The sequence below is a fragment of the Anomaloglossus baeobatrachus genome, chromosome 1 (assembly GCF_048569485.1).
Source record: "Anomaloglossus baeobatrachus isolate aAnoBae1 chromosome 1, aAnoBae1.hap1, whole genome shotgun sequence".
NCBI lineage: Eukaryota > Metazoa > Chordata > Amphibia > Anura > Aromobatidae > Anomaloglossus > Anomaloglossus baeobatrachus.
The window spans coordinates 948,167,171-948,191,300 of record NC_134353.1 but is presented as its reverse complement, the minus strand read 5'-3'; the positions used below and the strand labels follow the sequence as shown (position 1 = coordinate 948,191,300).

Here is a 24,130-nt window from a genome sequence, read left to right as displayed (position 1 = left end):
GAGCATAATGTAGACCCTCATTCCCAAACTGTAACACCTGTTGGTAGAGACAATGAGGAACATACTGATGACGAAGAGACGCAGATACCAGATTGGGATGACAACTTAACTTGATAATGAAGTTCTAGATCCCACTTACTGTCAACCCACAGTCAGGCACTCGAGGAGGACACCAGAGGCGGTGGAGGAGGATGCAACTGATGACGAAGTTACCTTGCGCCTTCCTGGACAGAGTCGGAGAACTGGAAGCACGTCAACAACTGCATCCTCAGCCACAACTCTGCCTCTGAGCACAAGTCGGGGTGGCTCTGCAGGTCGCATGGCCTCTAAGCCTTGCCTAGCCGGGTCCTTTTTTGACCTTGCAAAGGATCTCCCAAATCATGTGATCTGTAAAATTTGTCACCAATCTATAAGTAAAGGCCAAAACCTCACCAGTTTGACAACTTCTTCCATGAATCGTCACATGAATAACAAGCATAAGTCCCAGTGGGAAGCTCACCGTGCTGCAATGCGGCCTAGCGGAGCGAGCCAACCACCGCCTGCCCCTTCAAATTCCTCCGCGCGCCCTTCATCTTCTATGACTGTGGGGACAGCTGTCACACATGTTTTTCCACGCAGATCTTCCACCTCTTTAACCGCAACAGCCAGTTTGCTTGGCAGGTTGTCAGTTGGTTTGGAAGGGGAAACAAGTGCTGGTGTAGAGCTCTCTCAGACATCGAGAGCATCAACTTTGGATGAAGGCAACATCATGTCTCCGCCTGCACTTTCCTCACAGATCTGCAGTTTTCCAGAGACACCCTACTCACCACCGTCTCCACACAGCAGCCAGATCTCGGTCCCTCAGATGTGGACAAATAAAAGGCCATTTCTTCCGAGCCATGACAAAGCTAAGAGGTTGACTTTCACCCTCTGTAAGCTCTTGGCTACCGAAATGCTGCCTTTCCACCTGGTGGACACAGAGGATTTTCAAGACCTTATATCAGTCGCAGTGCCACAGTGCCAGATGCCCAGTCGCCACTACTTCTCCAAGAAAGGTATGCCTGCGCTACACCAGCATGTCGCACACAACATCGCCGCTTCCTTGAGAAACTCTGTGTGTGACAGGGTGCATTTCCCCACCGATACTTGGACCAGTAAGCATGGACATGGGCGTTACATGTCGCTGACTGGGCACTGGGTAACTATGGTGAGAGATGGTGAGGGGTCTGCTGAAGAAGTCTTGCCGTCCCCACGACTTGTGCGTCAATCCTCTGTATGTCGAAGTTCCTCCACTGCTTCTGCCTCCTCAACCTCATCTGGGTCCTCCACCTCCGCCCAAAGCCTGTGTGGTCAGGCCACCCGCGTTGTAACTGTGCACAAGGAATCCCACACACCTCCTTACTATGCTGGCAGTAGAGCTCAACGGCATCAGGCGGTCTTTACGTTGAAATGTCTGGGAAATAAGAGTCACACAGCTGAGGAGTTGTGGTCAGCTCTGCACTCAGAGTTTCGTAAATGGTTGTCTCCACTCAACCTGCAGCCAGGTAAGGCCGTGTGCGACAATGCTGCAAACCTGGGTGCGGCCCCTCGCCGGGGCAAGGTGACACACGTGCCTTGTATGGCTCACATTTTGAACCTTGTTGTCCAGCAATTTTTCACCCACTATCCCGACTTAGATGGGCTTCTGCACAGGGCACGGTCACTCTCTGCTCACTTCCGCCGTTCAACCGCCGCAGCTGACCGACTTGCATCGCTGCAGAGGTCTTTCGGCCTGCTGGTTCATCGCCTGAAATGCGATGTGACGACACGCTGGAATTCGACTCTCCACATGTTACAGCGACTGTGGCAGCACCGCCGAGCCCTGGTGCAATACGTTATGACGTATAGCCTGGGCCAATGAGATGCAGAGGTGGGGCAGATCACGCTGATGGAGTGGTCTCAGATCAAGGACCTATGCACCCTTCTGCACAGCTTCGACATGGCGACGAATATGTTTAGCGCTGACAATGCCATTATTAGCATGACAACGGAAGGGTTAACAAGATCTACAAGGACCAGACGTTCATCATCACCAAGGCGGCAGGCATGGGACAGTGGGGGAGAGGGATTAACAAGGGCGCATGGTAGCAGCCAAACTGTTTAGGAAGGGGCAGGAGCCCATGAAGAAATGGAGGACGAACTGTCGATGGGCATGGAAGACTCAGCTGATGAGGGAGACCTTGGTCAAATTTCGGTTGTTCGAGGTTGGGAGGATATGTCAGAGGAAGGCAGCATGGTTATCACCTCGCCGCCACCAACACAGCAAGGACTTGGTCCGCAGGGATGCGCAAGACACATGAGTGCCTTCTTGCTGCACTACCTTCAACATGACCCTCGGATTGTCCGAATTAGAAGTAATGATGACTACTGGCTTGCCACACTCTTAGATCCCTGGTACAAGTCCAAGTTTTGCAAAATAATTCCAGCCATAGAAAGGGACGCACGTATGCAGGAGTATCAGCAGAAGCTGTTACTCGATCTTAGCTCGGCTTTTCCACCAAACAACCGTGCAGGTGCAGGGAGTGAATCTCCCAGTTGTAACTTGACAAACAGGGGACTGTCTCGTCATCAACAGTCAAACCGTACCAGCAGCACCGTATCTGGTGGTAACAGCAGTTTTATTGAATCGTTTCATAATTTTTTAGACCCTCCTTTGCAAGGCCACCAGAGACAAGAAGTCTGACACATAGTCAACGGCTGGAGAGGATGATACAGGAGTATCTCCAAATGAACATCGATGCCATGACTTTGCAAATGGAGCCTTGCTCATTTTGGGCTTCAAATCTTGAAAAATGGCCAGAGCTCTCCACTTACGCCTTGGAGATCTTGTCATGTCCCGCGGCCAGCGATGTCTCTGAATGTGTCTTCAGTGCTGCTGGGTGTGTGCTGACAGATAAGCGCACGCGTCTGTCCAGTGACAATGTGGACAGACTAACGTTCATCAAGATGAACAAGTCATGGATCAGCAAGGACTTTGCTACCCCGGTGTCATCCTGGGGAGAGTAAAGGCTTGTGGATTTGGATTGTGCTTGATGCAAGTCAACATGTGAAGTTTACAACTAGGGCACAAGTGATGCCACTGAAGTGGTGTGTGTGGGGCCCAATTTTTGGAAAAAAGGGAGACTCCGCTTGGAGTCCCCTTGCTGTGTTTTTAAAAATGATCCAAGATGAACAAGTCATAGTTCAGCAAGGACTTTGCTACCTACCCAGGTGTCATCCTGAAGACAGTTAAGGCTGGCGTATTTTTGAATGTGCTTGATGCAAATCAACAGGTCAAGTTTGCAACTGGGGCACAAGTGATGCCACTGAAGGGGTGTGTGTGGCCCAATTTTTGGAAAAAAAGGGAGACTCTGCTTAGAGTCCCTTTGCTGTGTTTTACATGATTTTAGAAGGGCGTGCCATGCCTATATCTGTGTCTCCTCCTCTTTTTCCTCGTCCAGCTGTTTCGTTTTCGCATGAGTATATGTCCTTGTCACTTTCCCATGTGTTTGTGGTATGTTGTGAGTTGTTTGTCACCTTTTGGACACCTTTGAAGGTGTTTTCTATGTGTTTTTAGGTGTTTGCCTCCCATTGTTTTCAATGGGGTTCGAGAGGTTCGTCAAACGGTTCGTCGAACGGTACCTCGAACGGAGCCTTCAGAGGCTCGCTCATCTCTAGTAACCGCAGTCCTCCATGCTGAAACATCAGTGTCTCACAGACACATAGTAGTAGAATGATTAGAAATAGAGTGTTCTGCTCCTCCTCGCATTGTTCCTTTCAATTGTATTGGCATCTGTGATGGTGATGCCGATATAAATGAAAGTACGATCGTCGGCAGGAGGTCCACGGGGCCACAGTGACTCACGGGCCCAATCTAGACAGCTCACTAGTGAATCATCTAGAATAGAGTGGCAAAAATGAGGTGCTCAAAATATCCACTCTGATCTAGACGGCTCACTGCTGAATCACCTAAAACAGAGTGGCTAAAATGAGGTCCTCAAAAAATCCACTCTGATATAGACGGCTCACTACTGAAGCAGCTAGAATGGAGTGGCTAAAATGAGGTCCTCAAAAAATCCACTACGACACAATGTGGATATTATGAGGACTTTCAGCTGCGCTCTGTTACGGTTTTTGCTTTGAGGCTCCTCCCACTCTTCGAAAAAATCCATTGCAGTCACCTCAGTACCAAATGTACATAATGTAGTGGCTAAAATGAGGTCCTCAAAAAATCCACTCTGATATAGACGGCTCACTACTGAAGCAGCTAGAACGGAGTGGCTTTTTTGAGGTCCTCAAAAAATCCACTACGACACAATGTGGATATTATGAGGACTTTCAGCTGCGCACTGTTACGCTTTTTGCTTTGAGGCTCCTCCCACTCTTCGAAAAAATACATTGCAGTCACCTCAGTACCAAAGGTACATAATGTAGTGGCTAAAATGAGGTCCTCAAAAAATCCACTCTGATATAGACGGCTCACTACTGACGCAGCTAGAACGGAGTGGCTAAAATGAGGTCCTCAAAAAATCCACTCTGATATAGACGGCTCACTACTGAAGCAGCTAGAACGGAGTGGCTTTTTTGAGGTCCTCAAAAAATCCACTACGACACAATGTGGATATTATGAGGACTTTCAGCTGCGCACTGTTACGGTTTTTGCTTTGAGGCTCCTCCCACTCTTCGAAAAAATCCATTGCAGTCACCTCAGTACCAAATATACATAATGTAGTGGCTAAAATGAGGTCCTCAAAAAATCCACTCTGATATAGACGGCTCACTACTGAAGCAGCTAGAACGGAGTGGCTTTTTTGAGGTCCTCAAAAAATCCACTACGACACAATGTGGATATTATGAGGACTTTCAGCTGCGCTCTGTTACGCTTTTTGCTTTGAGGCTCCTCCCACTCTTCGAAAAAATCCATTGCAGTCACCTCAGTACCAAATGTACATAATGTAGTGGCTAAAATGAGGTCCTCAAAAAATCCACTCTGATATAGACGGCTCACTACTGAAGCAGCTAGAACGGAGTGGCTTTTTTGAGGTCCTCAAAAAATCCACTACGACACAATGTGGATATTATGAGGACTTTCAGCTGCGCACTGTTACGGTTTTTGCTTTGAGGCTCCTCCCACTCTTCGAAAAAATCCATTGCAGTCACCTCAGTACCAAATATACATAATGTAGTGGCTAAAATGAGGTCCTCAAAAAATCCACTCTGATATAGACGGCTCACTACTGAAGCAGCTAGAACGGAGTGGCTTTTTTGAGGTCCTCAAAAAATCCACTACGACACAATGTGGATATTAGGAGGACTTTCAGCTGCGCTCTGTTACGCTTTTTGCTTTGAGGCTCCTCCCACGCTTCGAAAAAATCCATTGCAGTCACCTCAGTACCAAATGTACATAATGTAGTGGCTAAAATGAGGTCCTCAAAAAATCCACTCTGATATAGACGGCTCACTACTGAAGCAGCTAGAACGGAGTGGCTTTTTGAGGTCCTCAAAAAATCCACTACGACACAATGTGGATATTAGGAGGACTTTCAGCTGCGCACTGTTACGCTTTTTGCTTTGAGGCTCCTCCCACTCTTCGAAAAAATCCATTGCAGTCACCTCAGTACCAAATGTACATAATGTAGTGGCTAAAATGAGGTCCTCAAAAAATCCACTCTGATATAGACGGCTCACTACTGAAGCAGCTAGAACGGAGTGGCTTTTTGAGGTCCTCAAAAAATCCACTACGACACAATGTGGATATTATGAGGACTTTCAGCTGCGCACTGTTACGCTTTTTGCTTTGAGGCTCCTCCCACTCTTCGAAAAAATCCATTGCAGTCACCTCAGTACCAAATGTACATAATGTAGTGGCTAAAATGAGGTCCTCAAAAAATCCACTCTGATATAGACGGCTCACTACTGAAGCAGCTAGAACGGAGTGGCTAAAATGAGGTCCTCAAAAAATCCACTACGACACAATGTGTGAAATTATAAGCACTTTCTCGGCTGCGCTCTGTTACGTTTTTCGCCGTGAGGCTCCTCCCACTCTTCGAAAAAAATCCACTGCAGTCACCTCAGTACCAAATATACATAATGTAGTGGCTAAAATGAGGTCCTCAAAAAATCCACTCTGATATAGACGGCTCACTACTGAAGCAGCTAGAACGGAGTGGCTAAAATGAGGTCCTCAAAAAATCCACTACGACACAATGTGGATATTAGGAGGACTTTCAGCTGCGCTCTGTTACGCTTTTTGCTTTGAGGCTCCTCCCACGCTTCGAAAAAATCCATTGCAGTCACCTCAGTACCAAATGTACATAATGTAGTGGCTAAAATGAGGTCCTCAAAAAATCCACTCTGATATAGACGGCTCACTACTGAAGCAGCTAGAACGGAGTGGCTTTTTGAGGTCCTCAAAAAATCCACTACGACACAATGTGGATATTAGGAGGACTTTCAGCTGCGCACTGTTACGCTTTTTGCTTTGAGGCTCCTCCCACTCTTCGAAAAAATCCATTGCAGTCACCTCAGTACCAAATGTACATAATGTAGTGGCTAAAATGAGGTCCTCAAAAAATCCACTCTGATATAGACGGCTCACTACTGAAGCAGCTAGAACGGAGTGGCTTTTTGAGGTCCTCAAAAAATCCACTACGACACAATGTGGATATTATGAGGACTTTCAGCTGCGCACTGTTACGCTTTTTGCTTTGAGGCTCCTCCCACTCTTCGAAAAAATCCATTGCAGTCACCTCAGTACCAAATGTACATAATGTAGTGGCTAAAATGAGGTCCTCAAAAAATCCACTCTGATATAGACGGCTCACTACTGAAGCAGCTAGAACGGAGTGGCTAAAATGAGGTCCTCAAAAAATCCACTACGACACAATGTGTGAAATTATAAGCACTTTCTCGGCTGCGCTCTGTTACGTTTTTCGCCGTGAGGCTCCTCCCACTCTTCGAAAAAAATCCACTGCAGTCACCTCAGTACCAAATATACATAATGTAGTGGCTAAAATGAGGTCCTCAAAAAATCCACTACGACACAATGTGTGAAATTATAAGCACTTTCTCGGCTGCGCTCTGTTACGTTTTTCGCCGTGAGGCTCCTCCCACTCTTCAAAAAACTGAATTTCAGTCACCTCAGTACCAAATGTACATAATGAAGGCTACAGAGAGATCCTCAAAAAATCCACTCTGATCCAATATGGTAAGTTATGAAGACTGTCAGCTGCGCGGTTCCGTTTTTCCTTGTGAGGCTCCGCCCACTCTTTTAATGTCAGTCATGCGGCCACGACTTGTGGAAATACGGTAAAATTAAAATTCCAGCAAAACTGAACAATCAGCGCTGTGTGGAATTATTTATATTGTAAAAAATAATAATAAAATGTAAGTTATAATAATAATGAAAATAAAAATTTGCCCTTTGGAAAAAAATAATAAATATAACAGTTTCAGCATCTAATAAATAAAAACATGAAATCATTCCAATTATAAATCTGATTCCAGCCCCTGCTGTAGAAACTGAACTGTGCTGTATGGAGAAAAGATCACAGAGATCATCAAAAAATCAACTCTGATCTAGCCTCCTCACTGGTGAAGCAGCTAGAACGGAGTGGATAAAATGAGGTGACCAAAAACATGTGACTGCAGCGAGGCCTCAAGAAATCAACTCTGATCTAGACACTTCAGCACTGAACCGGCTAGATCAGAGTGGAAAAAATGAGGACCACAAAAAACCCACTCTGATCTAGACACTTCAGTAGTGAGCCGGCTAAATCAGAGTGGAAAAAATGAGGCCTCAAAAAATCAACTCCGATATAGCCGGCTCACTACTGAAGCAGCTAGATCAGAGTTGATTTTTTGAGGACCACAAAAAATCAACTCTGATCTAGACGCAACCTTGGTATCAGATCTGCACTGGACTGTGGAGGCTCCACCCATTCCGGTGATGTCATAACCTCAAAAAAAAATCAACTCCAATCTAGACGCTACCCTGAGCAGAGACCCCCTGATCATGTGACTGATCACATGACGGTGACATCACACAGGTCCTGTGAGCACAGGAGGTGCCGGCTCTGCGGGTGGAGGTATGTGTTGTGCGTGTTCTCCGAGGTTCGGGTCCTTCTCGGTTTTCTCCTTGTTCCTCTCTGATATTTGCTGGATGTTCTGATGTTTCTCCTCGTGGTGCGGAGCTGATGGCGGTGGCTCCTGCACGACTCACTACACACAGGCAGACAAGCTGGAGAACAATAGGAAGGAACATAATAACTTATTTGTATAAGGACAGGTAGAACAGGTTGCCGGGGCCTCCTGGATGATCCGCAGATTATCCCATATAGACAGATGGATGTTGTGTTCTCTGCGCCTGATGGGGGAGAAATAAATATGGAAAAAGAACAATCAGGAAGGGCTCGTCGACAAAAGCATCAATCAGGTGAGAATGGGCAGGACGCGACGTCAGTACGAGTAATAGTGTTATTGTGAGCCGTAGAAACATGGCGACAGACTCCGCTTAGTATAAAAAAACAATTAAGATCACAAAGGTCGTCACTCCCAGCCTTATGTAAATATTGTGAACCGGAACCATCAACTTTGACAAATATTTGATTTCTCCCCACACAACGGTTGTTACAATCACTGTATAAGTGACATCCAAACCTTCCTTGCAGACAAAATAGCCACATGAAAACAGGTGTTGAGTAGAGATGAGTGAACCTTTGGAAGTTCAGTTTCGAGGGTACAGTCGAACTTTAGATAAAGTTCTGTTTGTGACTCTGACTTGACCCAAACCTCAATGGAAGTCAGTAATTGGGCAGTTCGTGTCTCCACCCACATGCAGCCAGTCATAAGCAGAACACTTTCAGGAGAGGGTAGGTGGTATTTTTTTTTTGTGTGGAAACTACATCTGATCATGCTGTTGTTACCCCCAGTGCGAGCTGCAAAAACACTGCAAGTGGCTTGCACAGAGCTGAGCATTAATCATACCCAAGCACAGCACCCCTAGCTTGAGTGGTTTGCACTCGTAACTTGCTCGAACTTCGAACCCAAACTCCTCTGTTTTTTTTTTGTAGCCTGTGACACGGCCCACCGGGGCCTGGGGGCACTCGTTACCGGGTCGGCTCTGTTCTGCTTGGAGGGTGTCACGACGAAACGGCCCGGCTCTGCGACCCCAGTGGTGTCGTTAATTAAATGGGGGAAAAATTATTTACAAGAGGAGATGAGTTTGTGATGCCACCTGTGGTATGCGGCAAGATAGGTGCTATTCAGTTCCTTTGGGGTCGGTGGTGATGCAGCTGAGTTGGTATAGCTCTCCACAGGTAGAGCTGAGCCCCAGGGCTGTTGATGGGAGATTGGAGTCTATGGGGTTGAGATGCAATGGCGGGGTGCAGGGCTGGAGGCACAGACAATAACTGGGCAACACAGGAATGCAGTCACAAGGTCTTTACTCACAGTTAAGAGTTCCAGGTTAGCACGGCCGGTCAAGTACTGCCCTTGGAGTGCTGAGTCCTGCTGTGATAGGCCTCAGCCAATCCCCGGATAGTTCGGAGGCACAACCCAGTACACCCAGCTGTGTTCCTTCCCTGGTCGTCTTTCTGTACTGGCCTCTCCCACCTGCCCCACGCCTCACACACAGAGCCCCGAGCCAGTGTCTGTGGATTCTTTTTGTGGGTGGCTTTCTTGCCTTGTACCTTGGTCCTATGTGGTCACCTTTTCACTGGATGTATGTGGATGTGGCTTCAGTACTTGCAGAAACCTCAGTCTCTGGTTTGCTAGCTGAGCCTTGTAGTTCTCCACTAGTTGAGGGGCCAGTCCACTTTGCGGCAAAGTCCCTACACACCGGTATACTGGCTGTGGATTCGAGCCCACGGGTGTATGGCGCACTTCCCGTGATTCTGAAACTCATTCTTCCCTGATCCTGGGACGAGCTGCTAAAACTCCAGACCAAAGGACCTTTCTCCTCTGCGTCCACTTCCTGGCTGACTAACATTCTATAGTTCTCCCACTAACTAAACTCCACCTCCAAACTGGCTTTGGGACAGTGCTTTCCCTAAGGCGACTGCTTAGGTTGCAACAGCAGTTGATATTCTATCACACATTAATAATCCATACTATATAATACTTTGTTACTAGAAAATGCCTAATGGAGTGTCGCTAAATTAAGAGTGTGTTTTTGTGTATACCGACTTGTGACCTCCTCCTTAACCGGGAATGGGACACCACACCTCTGGCTGAGGTGCAGTACCTCTGTGGCGACTGCAGCCTCAGGGGTGCCACATCTGTGTTAGATCCCAAACCTCGAACAATAGGGGTAAATACTTGATAGGCGCCTTCTCCAAAGGTTCAAAAAGGAGCTTTACAGTTGTTCCAAGACAACGCCATGATGCCATCTGGAAACTGGGTCTGTAACACTAGGCCAGATTCTTTGGACCTCTTTCCTAACCTTTTTATAAATAGTTCCTGGGATAATCGTCTCCCCAGTAATGTTGACAGGGCAGATATCTGGACTCTGATAAAAATAGACTTGAGACCTTTGTCAAAATTTTCGTGCAGGAAGTCTGGGATGTTCCTCAAGGCTGATGAATGAGAGAACACCTGGTTCTTGATGCACCAAGCCGAGATTCTGATTCTAGAATAGGTCTTGATGGTAAGAGGGAGCCAGGTGATGGCCGCTGAACTTGTGCATGTGTTCGGCCCCGGCTGGGGGATGCGACACTTACTTGAGTATTCTGCGGTGTGTCTGTCACTCCACTGCCGGTCACCGTCGGAGACCTGGCAGGATAGCACATCACACTGAGAGAGTCTTTGCAACACAACAACAAATGCTTTATATAACTTTCAATCTTCTGGACAGACATGGCCATACAATCCTGTTCTACTGCCACTGTTCTGTTGGGTACTTTTACTGTCTAGCCCTTGCTCTGGGTCTTAGTCTTCCAGCAGCCGACTCTAAACTTCTGCTTTTCCCCGTTTCTTGGCTTCGCGGCTTCCCATATCCTATTACCGCCCTGGATGGTATCAATGTTGCCCAACACGAGGGGAACCACAGGCTCAAGACACAACAGAGGATACCTCCTGGTTCCCTAACGGACCCTAGTACGGGGTTCGTCCTTACACCAGGAACCTCTCTGCAGAACTATCTCTCTTCCTGGCCTGTCTGGCTAATCAACTCTCTTTCGCTCCTTCCACTTTATTCCAAGTTTCCCCAGTTAGGCCTAAAGGCCCCGTCACACACAAAGATAAATCTTTGGCAGATCTGTGGTTGCAGTGAAATCATGGACATATTGTTCCATTTGTACACAGCAACAAACCTGGCACTGATTGTCCACAATTTCACTGCAACCACAGATCTGCCGCAGATTTGTCTCTGTGTGTGACAGGGCGTTAAGACAGACGGCATGAAAATCGGAGCGAGTGGAATGCGATAAAACATCGCATTCCACTCGGACCAATATTAGCCTATGTGCCAGCACCCATGAGCAATTATTTTCTCAGCCCTAATCGGACCGAGAAAATAGTTGCAGCATCCTGCGGATCATGCGATCCTTGTTTATCTAGCACCCATTCAAGTCTATGGGGCTAGAGAAAAATTGCACTGCACTCGCAGTACACCGGTGTACTGCGAGTGCAGAGCGAGAAAGGCAATAGCCAAAAACGGAGGAGAGAGGGAGATAAATCCCTCCCTCTCCTCCGCAGGGCCGGCCCGCCCCTTCGCAGCGCCGGTCCGCCCCTCCTCAGAGCTGGCCCGCACCCCGCAGCTGTGGTCCGATTGCATGATCGGACCTGATTCGCAGTGACACTCGCATGACACTCGGCTCCCACTGTGCTGCCAGCGTGAGCCGAGTGTCATGCGAGGATCGCAGTAGTCCCCTGTGTGGCCCCGGCCTTACCAAAAGTATCTAACTCTGTGCCTGCTGCACCTGCACATCCCTCCTCCTGTTCCTAACAATCTCTATCTATCTTATATTATATCCTATCTATTCTTATGTTAGGCGGGCTTCACTCGGTACGATCTATCATGCGATTGCATGAGCGATCGTACCCGCCCCCGTCGTTTGTGTGTCACGGGCAATTAGTTGCCCGTGGCGCACAAAGTCGTTAACCCCCTGTCATACGTACTTACCTCCCGGGCGACGTCGCTGTGGGCGGCGAACATCCTCTTCCTGAAGGGGGAGGGACGTTCGGCGTCACAGCGACGTCACACGGCAGCCGGCCAATAGAAGCGGAGGGGCGGAGATGAGCGGGACGTAAACATCCCGCCCACCTCCTTCCTTCTGCATTGCCGGCGGGACGCAGGTAAGCTGTGTTCGTCGTTTCCGGGGTGTCACACGGAGCGACGTGTGCTGCCACGGGAACGATGAACAACCTGACGGACGATATTTTAAAAGTGAGCGACGTGTCAACGATGAATGAGAAGGTGAGTATTTCTGCTCGTTCACCGCTGTCACACGCTACGATATATCAGACGGTGCCGGATGTGTGTCACTACCGACGTGACCCCGACGACATATCGCCCGATATATCGTACCGTGTGACATGCTAATCACATCACCTTATAGATTACTATAATATATTCTATCACGCATTAATAACTTATACTATGTAATACTTTGTTGCTATAAAATGCACATTATGCAGTAATACCATAAAACATACATTTACCTTATTAGGTCTCGGCGCTAGGTGGCGCCACATGCTACACCCAGTCAGCACTGCTATGTCGGAGAAGCGTATCCTCCTGTAGCAGCGCCATTCAGCACAATTATAACATGCTCATCATAAAAGACAATAGTACAGTACAATAGGGGTGGGGGTAACACTACCTCCTTCTACACTTGCATCTATGGAATATTAGCTATAGCGTCTGATAGCCCCATATTATTCAGGTGAGGACAACATCGGCCATCCTGAGTCACCAGATGAGGGATGATGGAGTCTATAATACATTCCCTCACTCATAATCATCAAAGGTGTTAACTATACTCATTCTTTTTCATAAGTCCCGTTTGCACATGGTGGGAAACAAAAATAATCACCCCGTTACTTTGTGTGGTCTGTACAGGACGATTATCGGGTCTTCCATTATCAAAACTGTCTAATAGTAAAACCACCTTTATGCTCCATAGCAACCAATCAGAGCTCAGCTTTCATGTCACCTGAGCAGCCAAGCAGAACACAGCATTCATTTTACCCAATCAGAACTTTGCTTTCACTTTACCTGAGCAGTGTAAGAAATGACTGGAGCCGTCATCCGCTTCCTGTCAGTCGGGTGTTTCTCTGACAGGAGACAAGATGGAACCTCTATAGGTTTTAAGTTCCCTTCATATCCCGCTACTTACATAATAGGTGGCGTTACCTGACGGCCATTAAAGCTTTTTTGATAATATTGACCAGGAAATGTTTTACTTTTGCACTTTTTTTAACTCCTCTTTTTCTAAGAGCCATCAGTTTTATTTTCCCATTGTATGAAAACTTGTTTGTTGCGGGACGAGTTGTACTTCTGAATGACACTTTTAATTTTACCATATAATGTCATGAAAAACGAGAAAGAAAACATTTTCCAAGTGAGGTGAAATTGTGAAAAAATACAAATCTGCCATTATTTTTAGGTTCTCTTTTTTTCAGCGTTCGTTGTGCGGTAAAATTAACTCGGCAATCTGATTCAGTTCAGTATGACTAAAGGCCACTTTACACGCTGCGATATTGGTACCGATATCGCTAGCGTGGGTACCCTCCCCCATCGGTTGTGCGACACTGGCAAATCGCTGCCCGTGGCGCACACATCACCCGGACCCGTCACACATACTTACCTGCATAGCGACGTCGCTGTGACCGGCGAACCGCCTCCTTTCAAAGGGGGCGGTCCGTGCGGCGTCACAGCGACGTCACTAAGCAGCTGCCCAATCAAAGCGGAGGGGCGGAGATGAGCGGAACGTAACATCCCGCCCACCTCCTTCCTTCCGCATGCGGGCGGCGGCAGGTAAGGTGAAGTTCCTCGTTCCTGCGGCGTCACACATAGCGATGTGTGCTGCCGCAGGAGCGACGAATTACATCGTACACGCTGCAGCAGCGATATTTGAGAAGGGACCCCCACGTCACCGATGAGCGATTTTGAACGTTTTTGCGACGATTCAAAATCGCTCATAGGTGTCACACGCAACAACATCGCTAATGCAGCCGAATGTGCGTCACAAATTCCGTGACCCCAACGACATCGCATTAGCGATGTCGTAGCGTGTAAAGTGGCCTTTTGGCTATGATAGTTCACATTTCCGTTTTTTTGCATCCATCACCTGCGTTGCTTGACGCTTGTAACTGATGCGTTGTACAACGAATGACAAGAAATGGAATTGATTGTCATGAGAAAGTGGATTCCTTTGGTCAAATTATTTCAGTAAAGAGAGAGAGAGAGAACGATCAGCTGATTGCGCTGAAAAGCCGCCCGCTGGGAGATCAGCTGATCGCTCTGTAAAGCCGGCGGCCGGCTTTACAGAGATCAGCTGATCGCCCGGCGGCCGGCTTTTCAGCTTATTGCTCTCAAAAAACGGCCGCCGGGAGATCAGCTGATTATTTCAGTTTAAAACCTACTTGGGATGGGGTGGGGGGAGAGAGAGAGAGAGGGGAACTGATTTTACATGATTTCGGACGTTTCGCTGGGCATGCTTAGTAAAACGTGACGGATTCCTGCACTGGAATCCCTTGCGTGACGCAGGATAACGGAATCCTGCACCATAAACTTACATTATGCCTCCTGACAAATTCCAACAGATTCCTGCAGGGTGCGTTTTTTTGCCGCAACAAAAAACGTTCCATGCTGCGTCCCTCCCGCCCTACGGTCAGTCAGTAAACGACTGATGCGCCACGCAGCGGATGCAATGCAGGGTCATCAGTCACAATCCGCCGCTCATACAAGTCTATGGGAAACAACGGAATCCGCCAAACGGATTGCGTTGTTTATCAAAGCGGCGGATTGTGACTGATCCTAAACAACGGAAATGTGAACATAGCCTAAGGCAGTACCAAAGTTGTCAAATTTTTTTATTTTATTTTTTGTACAGAACAAAAATTCTGAAAAACAAAATTAATAATTTTGCTTTCCATCTCTATTTTTTGAGGCCGGTGGCTTTTATTTTTGTGCCCGTGAAGCTGTGGGGGTTTATTCTTTTTGCACGTTGAGTTGATGTTTCTATTAATACCATTTTGTTGTAATACGATGTTTTGTATGCTTTTTATGGCGACCAGAAAATGGCGTAATTCTGGCATTCTGTTTTTTTATGTTTAAGGTTCGGTTTAAAGCGCTACTCCAGTGTTATTTTTTTTTTTATTTTACCTTTGGACTGGTGCTTATAATCTAAGTCCCCTGCCCCAAGTGTTATACTCACCCTCTATCACCGACATTCATTGGTCTCCGGCAGTGAGTTACCGGCTGCTCCAGTGTTTCATAGAGCGAGTCAGCGGTCACTCTTCAATTCAAGTCTAAAGGCTACTTTACACACTGCGATATCGGTCCCGATATCGCTAGTGTGGGTAGCCGCCCCCATCTGTTGCGCGACACGGGCAAATCGCTGCCCGTGCCGCACAACATCGCCCAGACCGGTCACACATACATACCTGTCCGGCGACGTCGCTGTGACGAGCGAACCGCCTCCTTTCTAAGGGGGCGGTCCGTGCGGCGTCACAGCGACGTCACTGAACCGCCGCCCAATAGCAGCGGAGGGGCGGAGCTGAGCGGGACGTAACATCCCGCCCACCTCCTTCCTTCTGCATAGCAGCCGGGAGGCAGGTAAGGAAAGCTTCCTCGTTCCTGCGGCGTCACACGCAGCAATGTATGCTGCCGCAGGAACGAGGAACAACCTCGTTACTGCTGCAGTAACGAGATTTGAGAATGGACCCCCGTGTCGCCGATTAGCGATTTTGCACGTTTTTGCAACGATGCAAAATCGCTTATCGGTGTTACACGCAACGGCATCGCTAATGCGGCCGGATGTGCGTCACGAATTCCGTGACCCCAACGAGTTCGCATTAGCGATGTCGCAGCGTGTAAAGCCCGCTTTAGGCTATGTGCGCACGTTGCGTCGGAGTACCTGCAGTTTATTCTGCACGTTTTCCTTCCCTTGGTTTTTGACCAAATGGCTTTTGACCATTTTTTAGCGCTAAAAACGCATGCGTATTTACTGCGTTTTTAGTGCGTTTTTAGCGCTTTTTACCTGCGTTTTCACCTGCGTTTCTGCAGATGCGTTTTGTAGATCAAGACACTGAGAAATAAAGTTGAAATAGTCAAAATGAATGAAAAAAGAGAAAAAAATAATAAAAATAACTTTTAATAAAACTATATGGGAAATTATCAATTTTAATGAAATAATAGTGGTTATGCACATTTTAACTGAAAAATAGGTAAAGTTTATTATTTTTAAGCATTTAAATTTTCGGTTATTGTGTGTGTGTAAAGGAACATTAGAACCCTTTATTTTTTGGCCAGAAAAGCATGCGTTTTTGGAGCCAAAAACGCAGTGGAAAAGCAGATAAAAAGCATGAAAACGCAGGAATTGTGCTTTTGGTTGTATTTTGCCATTTCTCATTGACTCCAATGTTAAGGAAACGCTGCAGAAATGGCAAAAACAACTGACATGCTGCTTCTTTTTCAGCATGGTTTTTGACCCAAAATATGCAAATTAAACGCTGCAGAAAAAAAAGCAAAGTGCAGACAGGATTTCTGCTTTTCCCATAGACTTTGCTGGAAGACAAAAACGCATGCGTTTTAGTGCAAAAACGCTGCCGCTAAAAACGCTGCAGAAACGCGGTAAAAAACACAACGTGCGCACATAGCCTAAGAGAGCCTCGTTCTGGCCTTGTACTGGTCTCATCCAGGCCTCATTCCAGCCTTGTTCCAGCTTTTTTCTGGCCTCTTTCTGGCTTTGTTCTGGCCTCATTCCAGTCTTGTTCCGGCCTTTTTCTGGCCTTGTTCTGGCTTTCATAGATTTCTATTGAGCACTTGCTACATAACTTCTGACTTCTGGCCAGTCAGAAGTTGCAGTCACAGGATGACGCCACGGGACAGGGTAGGCACTGATAAAAGGTGAAAATGCCAAAGAGTGAGCATAAAAGTAGGGGCAGCAGGGACCTTAGATTAGAAGTACCACTCCAGTGGTGAAGCGAAAAAAAAAAAGCTGGCTTTAAATAATTTTATATTTTGATAGCTATCTTGGCCTTTTTAGAGACAACATACTATACATATTTATTTGGAGAAAAAATTCAAGGGGGAAAAGAAGGCTTATTCAAACTTTTGTTTTTATTTTTTTTTTTTTTAAACCTTTCATTTTTGCTTTATTTTTTAATCAACTTCTAGCACTAGAACCTGCAATCATTTGGTAGCCTGTGGATGAGCTTCACGGGTTTAACCAATATGGTAAGACATCGGTTCCCCGTGATCTCGTCACTTGGACCAATAGGAACCTGTGCATGGATACATGTCGACAATGGCGTCATTTCGTACTGATGTCACAGATTTACAATGGCATTTACTGTAAGTGGGTAAACTGCAGTGATCAGAGTATGGTTCTTTACCTGCAATTACGAGCAGATACCAGTAATGAAGCATCTGCCCGGTATGAAGGAGGCTCAGCTCCTGGGAAGGCTTCTTATTTTGCATAACAACTAGTGATGGGTGAGCGTGCTCGCCACAGCTCGTTACCTGATCAAGCATCAGGGAGCGCCAACTCCAGTACCGAGTATAATGGAAGTCAATGGGAAACGCAAGCATTTTCAAACTCCAAGGCCCAATTGACTAACGATCTGTGGAGAGCACACTCGCCCATAACTAATAACCTATGATGAAAATGTGTGAAGTAGTACATTGACAGGTTCAGTGAAACCAATCGGGCATGAGCTTGATGGCGATGCTTTATTGATAAGCCCTTTTTATTCTTTGATCCTGTAAGTGTAATAAAGAGCGGGTGGAAGATTCTAATCATAATCCATGCGGTTCTATTTCTCCCGCTACCAGCTGTTCCTCACAAGTGATCCAAGTGCCATCTCTGCAGTGTCCAGCCGTCTGAAGACGTCAGGAAGTATCTTTGATGAAATTTAGGGCGTGCGCCAACATCAGAATTCTGAACCCAAGAGACTTCTGGAGGACCAATCCTACAACAGACGAGCACGGAGGCCGGCACCCAACGGTAAGAGGATACGGACAATTCCGAGGTACAACACAGAAGAAAGCCACAGTGTGGTGACAACTATTTTAAATGGTTTAGATAAGAACTTATTACAGTGCCTTGAAAAAGTATTCATACCCTGTGAACTTTTCTACGTTTCACCCACAAACGTAAATGTATTTCATTGGGATTTAATGTGATTTACCAACACTAAGTACAAGTATTTGTGAAGTGTAAAGGAAATGATAGATGGTTTTCTAGATATTGTAAAAATATGTCTGAAAATTGTGCTATGCATTTCTATTCAGCCCCCCCTGAGTAAGTACTTTGTAGGACCACCTATTGCTGCAGGTACTGCTGCAATTTTTTGGGGGTTTATCTTTACCAGCTTTGCATATCAGGAGGCTGAAATTTTTACCAATTCTTCTTCCGCATGCTCGCTGTGTCCTCTATGTGGCATGTGGAAGAAGGTTCTCTGGTCAGATGAGACCTATGTAGAACTTTAGGGTTATATGGCTGGAAAGATAGGCACTGACTATTGTTCTGGGCTTGGGATGAATGTTTTTCACAATTTACCTGTCAATAAGAACAGAAGCTCAGGTAGAACTGTAGTGGAATATAATGGTGTAATCCTCATCATGTATAGTGGCATGCAAACGTTTGGGCACCCATGGTCAAAATTACTATTATTGTGAACAGTTAATTCCTTTACGACCAAGGATGTACTGGTACGTCCTTGGTAGCCTCCCTCCGGTTACCGCGAGCTCCGGTGGTGAGCCTGCGGTATTCCCCACACATCTCTGTTGATCAAGTTTAAAGATGACACATTTGTATGTTAGGCCCCCCAAAAATATTTTCATTTTTAAAGTAACTAAAAAGGAAAATGGTCTGATGCAAACGTTTGGGCATCCTGCATGGTCAGTACCTAGTAGCACCCCCTTTGGCAAGTATTACAGCTTGCAAACCCTTTTGGTAGCAGCCAAGAGTCTTTCCATTCTTGTATGAGGGATTTTCATCCATTCTTACTTGGAGAAGTCTTCCGGTTCCTGTGGGATGCCTGGCTCATCTTTGCATGCAATGCTCTTGACACGCCCCACCGGGTCCTGGCGGCACTCGGAACCAGGCTGGCTCTGTTCTGCTTGAAGGATGTCACGGCGACAGGGCCCGGCTCCGACAGGTAGAGCTGGGCCCCAGGGATGTCGATGGGGACAGAGTCTATGGTGTTGAGATGCAATGGCGGGGTGCAGGGCTGGAGGCAAAGACAATAACTGGGCAACACAGGAATGCAGTCACAAGGTCTTTACTCACAGTTAAGAATTCCATGTTAGCACGGCCCCGGTCAAGTACTGCCCTTGGAGTGCTGCTGTGATGAGCCCCAGCCGATCCCCGGATTCGGAGGCACAACTCGGTACACCCTGCTGTGTTCCTTTCCTGGTCATCTTCCTGCTCCGGCCTCTCCCGCCTGCCCTGCGCCTCACACACAGAGTTCCGAGCCAGTGTCTGCGGATCCTTTTTGTGGGTGGCTTTCTTGCCTTGTCCCTTTGTCCTATGTGGTCACCTTTTCACTGGATATGTGTGGATGTGGCTTCGGTACTTGCCTTAGCCTCCAGTTTGCTAGCTGAGCCTTGTAGTTCTTCAGTAGTTGAGGGGCCGATCCCCTTTGCGGTCAAGTCTCTCCACACCGGTATACCGGCTGTGGATAAGAGCCTACGGGTGTATGGCGCACTTCCTGTGGTTCTGAGACTCCTTCTTCCCTGATCCTAGGTTGAGCTGCTTCAGCTCCAGACCACAGGTCCTCACTTCTCCGCCCCTACGTCCTGACTGACTAACATTCTACAGTGTGCTCCCACTAACTAAACCCCACCTCCCAGCTGGCCAACTGTACTCCTGGTCTTGATGGAGTGTCGCTAAATTAAAAGTGTCTGTGTTTGTGTGTATACTAGCTTGTGACCTTCTTCTTACCCAGGAATGGGACACCACACCTCTGGCTGAGGTGCAGTACCTCTGTGGTGACTGGAGCCTCAAGGGCGCCACACTCTTCCCTGGAGACGTCTTCCAGTTCTGTGGAATTCCTGTTTCGTCTTTCATGCATTGCTCTTCCCTGGCTCGTTTTCCAGTTCTGTGAGATTCCTGGCTCGTCTTGCATGCTCTTCTCTTTTGTGGTCTAGCCACACATGTTCAGATTAGGAGACGGTGAGGACCATTGTAAAACCTTCAGCTAGCGCCTTTTAAGGTTGTCTATTGTGGATTTTGATGTGTGTTTAGGATCATTATCCATGTGTAGAAGCTATCTTCTTTTCTCCTTTTTTAACCTTCAGCTTTTTTACACATGATGTTATGTTTGCATCATGAATTTGATGAAGTTTCATTGAATCCATTCTTCCCTCTACCCATGAATTGTTCTCTGTGCCAATGGCTGCAACACAACCCCGAACCATGATTGAGCGACCCCCAAGCTAAATAGTTGGCGAGATGTTCTGTTCCTGAAATTCTGTGCCCTTTTATCTCCACACATATCTTTGATCATTGTGGACTGAGTTCTATTTTAACCTCATTGGTCCACATGGCTTGTTTCCAAAATGCATCAGGCTTGTTTAGCTGTTCCATTGCAGACTTCTAAAGCTGAATTTTATGATGAGGATGCAGGAGAGGGATGACTTTTCCATGAAGGACAAATTTGTGTAGGTGTCTCTGGGCAGTAGAACAATGTACCACAATTCCAGAGTCTGCAAAATCTTCCTAAAGGTCTTTTGCTGTCACACAGCGGTTTTGATCTGCTTCTCTTGCAATCCTAGGAGCAGCTCTCCCAGAAATTTTGCGTATCTTCTCAACCTTCTCTTGACCTCCACTGTTCCTGGTAACTGCTATTTCTGAATTACATTTTGAACTATCTTCTTTTGCTTTTCTCCTGCTTTGTGGGCCTCTACTATTTTCATTTTCAGAGTGCTAGTCAGCTACTTAGATTTTTAAAATGTACAACAATGGTTACACCAGCAGTGACTCAGTCACTCATCCATTGCAGCCCATGACGGTCTACAGTGGTCACGTGACATGCTTACATGGATCCCATTGATTTGTCTGTAGTGGTCATGTGCTGATGTGACATGCTTTGATACTTCTATGACCTGAATAGTCAAGGAGTTGCCTCAAAAAAGGAAACAGTCAGATGATTTGTGCTGCCCAAACTACCAGCTGCATTATTACCAATATATTTCATGGGGATGTGGTGAATAGGATAAGTAGTGACTGGGGTGTGCCCCCTGCTAGTTTTATAAACATGTCCTCTCACTATATTCAGTAAATCTATCTCCTGCACGCGATTGCATATCATTGCCCATCATCTCTTCTTTTAAATCAGGTTCTTGCAATAAAGGATCTTTTTATAAACTCTTCAATATAAGAGAGTTTTCCTGATTCACTCATCAAGGATGAATAAGGACAGAGACAAGATGGCGGAGAAGATATTAAGTCTCACTCTAGAGATAATCTTCCAGCTAACTGGAGAGGTGAGAGGTTCTGTTGTCATCACATTACATCATTATCTATGGGAATAACAGAGGATATGACCGGAGAGGTGAGAGGTTCTGATGTCATCACATTACATCACTATCTATGGGAATAACTGAGGATAGGAACGGGGAGATGAGAGGTTCTGCTGTCATCACATTACATCATTATCTATAGGAATAATGGAATAATGCTTTTTCAAAGATGTTTGATATGGTGCCACACAAAGGTTACATAACATGATAATTATGAGAATACTGTTGAGTAAAATGTCTGTGACCAGGTAAACAACTGGGTCAGTGATAGGAAACAAAGGGTGGTTATTAATGGAATTTACACAGATTGGGTCACAGTTAACAGTGTGGTACCACAGGGGTCAGTATTGGGCCCTCTTCTTTTTAACATATTTATTAATGAACTTGTAGATGGCATACAGAGGAGAATTTCAATATTTGCTGATGATACAAAACACTACAGAATAATCAACCTAGAGGAGTATAATGTAATATTACAGAAAAATGTATGTAAGATTGAAGCCTGGGCTGAGTAGAGGTAATTGAAGTTTAATGTACAGTAGATTAATATAAGATCATGCACTTGAATATATGAAATAAAAAGTATAGTTTTGTATTAAATTGTAAAATACTGGGTACACTTTTCTCTGAAAAAGACTTGAATGTCTAGATGGACACCAAACTCAACTTTAGTGTCCAGTGTCGGGCAGCTACTACCAAGGCTAATAACATAATGGGATGCGTTAAAGAGGCTTAGAGCCTTATGATGAGAACATAGTATTCCTCTAACCAAGTCACTAGTTGTGCCCGCCCCAGTAACAAGCATGGTGGAGGAGTTGGTTTGCTCCTGTCCAACCAATGCTCCTTTGCACCAATTCCACTACCACCCTCTGTTACTCTCCCCTCTTTTGAGGTGCACTCCGTACGCATCTACGCCACTTCCAACCTCCAACTGGCTGTTATTTACCTCCCTCCAGGGCCAGCCACTGCCTTTTTTGACCATTTCACCACCTGGCTACTACATTTCCTTTCCACCGACATCCCCACCATCATCATGGGTGACTTTAACATCCCAATTGACACTTCTCACTCATCTGTCTCTAAACTTTTAACACTCGCTTCCTCCTTTGGCCTCACCCAATGGTCCTCTGCAGCTACTCATAAAGATGGCCACACGCTGGACCTCATCTTCACTCGCCTCTGTTCCCTATCTAACCTCTCTTTCGCACCTCTCCCCCTGTCTGACCACAACCTACTAACATTCTCTTCCCTCTCTTCTCCAAGTACGCAACCCCCCTCCACAAACTTTCACACCCCCGCAGAAATCTCAATCACCTTGATTTACACGCACTTTCTCAGTCTCTTTTCCCTCTTGCAGACATTGCTTCTTCACACGATGCAGATGCTGCCTCCATGTTATACAATACCACCATCTCTGCAGCTCTCGAATCAGCTGCCCCCCTCACACACACCAAAACTCGCACAATCAACAGGCAACCCTGGCACACAAGTCAGACTAAAGAATTGAGATGGGCTTCTAGAATCGTTGAGCGCAGTTGGAAGAGGTCTCATTCCGCCGAGCACTTCATCGCATACAAACAGGCCCTCACCACTTTCAAGTCTGCACTCCCTGCTGCAAAACAAACCTACTTCTCATCTCTCATATCTTCTCTATCTCACAACCCTAAACAGCTATTCAACACTTTCAACTCTCTCCTCTGTCCCCCAGCACCACCTCCCTCTCCTCTCATCTCAGCTAAAGACTTTGCCTCTTTCTTCAAGCAGAAGATTGACAACATCAGAACAAGCATTGGCCCACAATCACCACAGCCACTCCTCACAACTACTCAGCCTTCCTCCTCCAAATCTAGCTTCTCCACCATGACAGAAGATCATCTTTCCACTCTACTCTCAAGATCACATCTCACAACCTGCCCGCTTGATCCACTCCCATCCCACCTCATCCCCAATCTCAGCACAGTCTTCATCCCAGCCCTAACCCATCTCTTCAACCTATCACTAACAACTGGTGTATTCCCTTCATGTTTTAAACAGGCCTCCATCACACCTATCCTCAAAAAGCCCTCCCTTGACGTTTCATCTGTGTCAAACTATCTCCCCATATCACTTATCCCCTATGCCTCAAAACTACTGGAACAACATGTCCATCTTGAACTATCTTCCCACCTCTCATCCTGCTCTCTCTTTGACCGCTTACAATCTGGCTTCCGACCTCATCATTCCACTGAAACTGTACTAACCAAAGTCACTAACGACCTACTAACTGCAAAAGCCAAGCGACACTACTCTGTCCTCCTCCTCCTTTACCTGTCCTCTGCCTTTGACACATTTGCTACAGATTCTCTTGTCTCTGGGCATCACAGACTTGGTGCTATCTTGGATCTCCTCATACTTAACCAACCAAACTTTCAGCGTCTCCCACTCCCACACCACTTCCTC

General features: G+C 46.5%; 1 protein-coding gene across 1 annotated transcript in view; it reads left to right on the top strand.

Annotated features, from left to right (window-relative positions):
• The first annotated feature begins 8,113 nt into the window (after window positions 1-8,113).
• Window positions 8,114-24,130, top strand: part of LOC142258360 (uncharacterized) — a 158,048-nt gene continuing 142,031 nt past the window's right edge. The window contains exons 1-3 of the mRNA XM_075330973.1: window positions 8,114-8,431; window positions 17,999-18,170; window positions 21,508-21,655. Coding sequence (XP_075187088.1) covers window positions 21,578-21,655 — 78 coding nt within the window. The 5' untranslated portion in view covers window positions 8,114-8,431; window positions 17,999-18,170; window positions 21,508-21,577. The remainder of the gene's footprint in view (window positions 8,432-17,998; window positions 18,171-21,507; window positions 21,656-24,130) is intronic.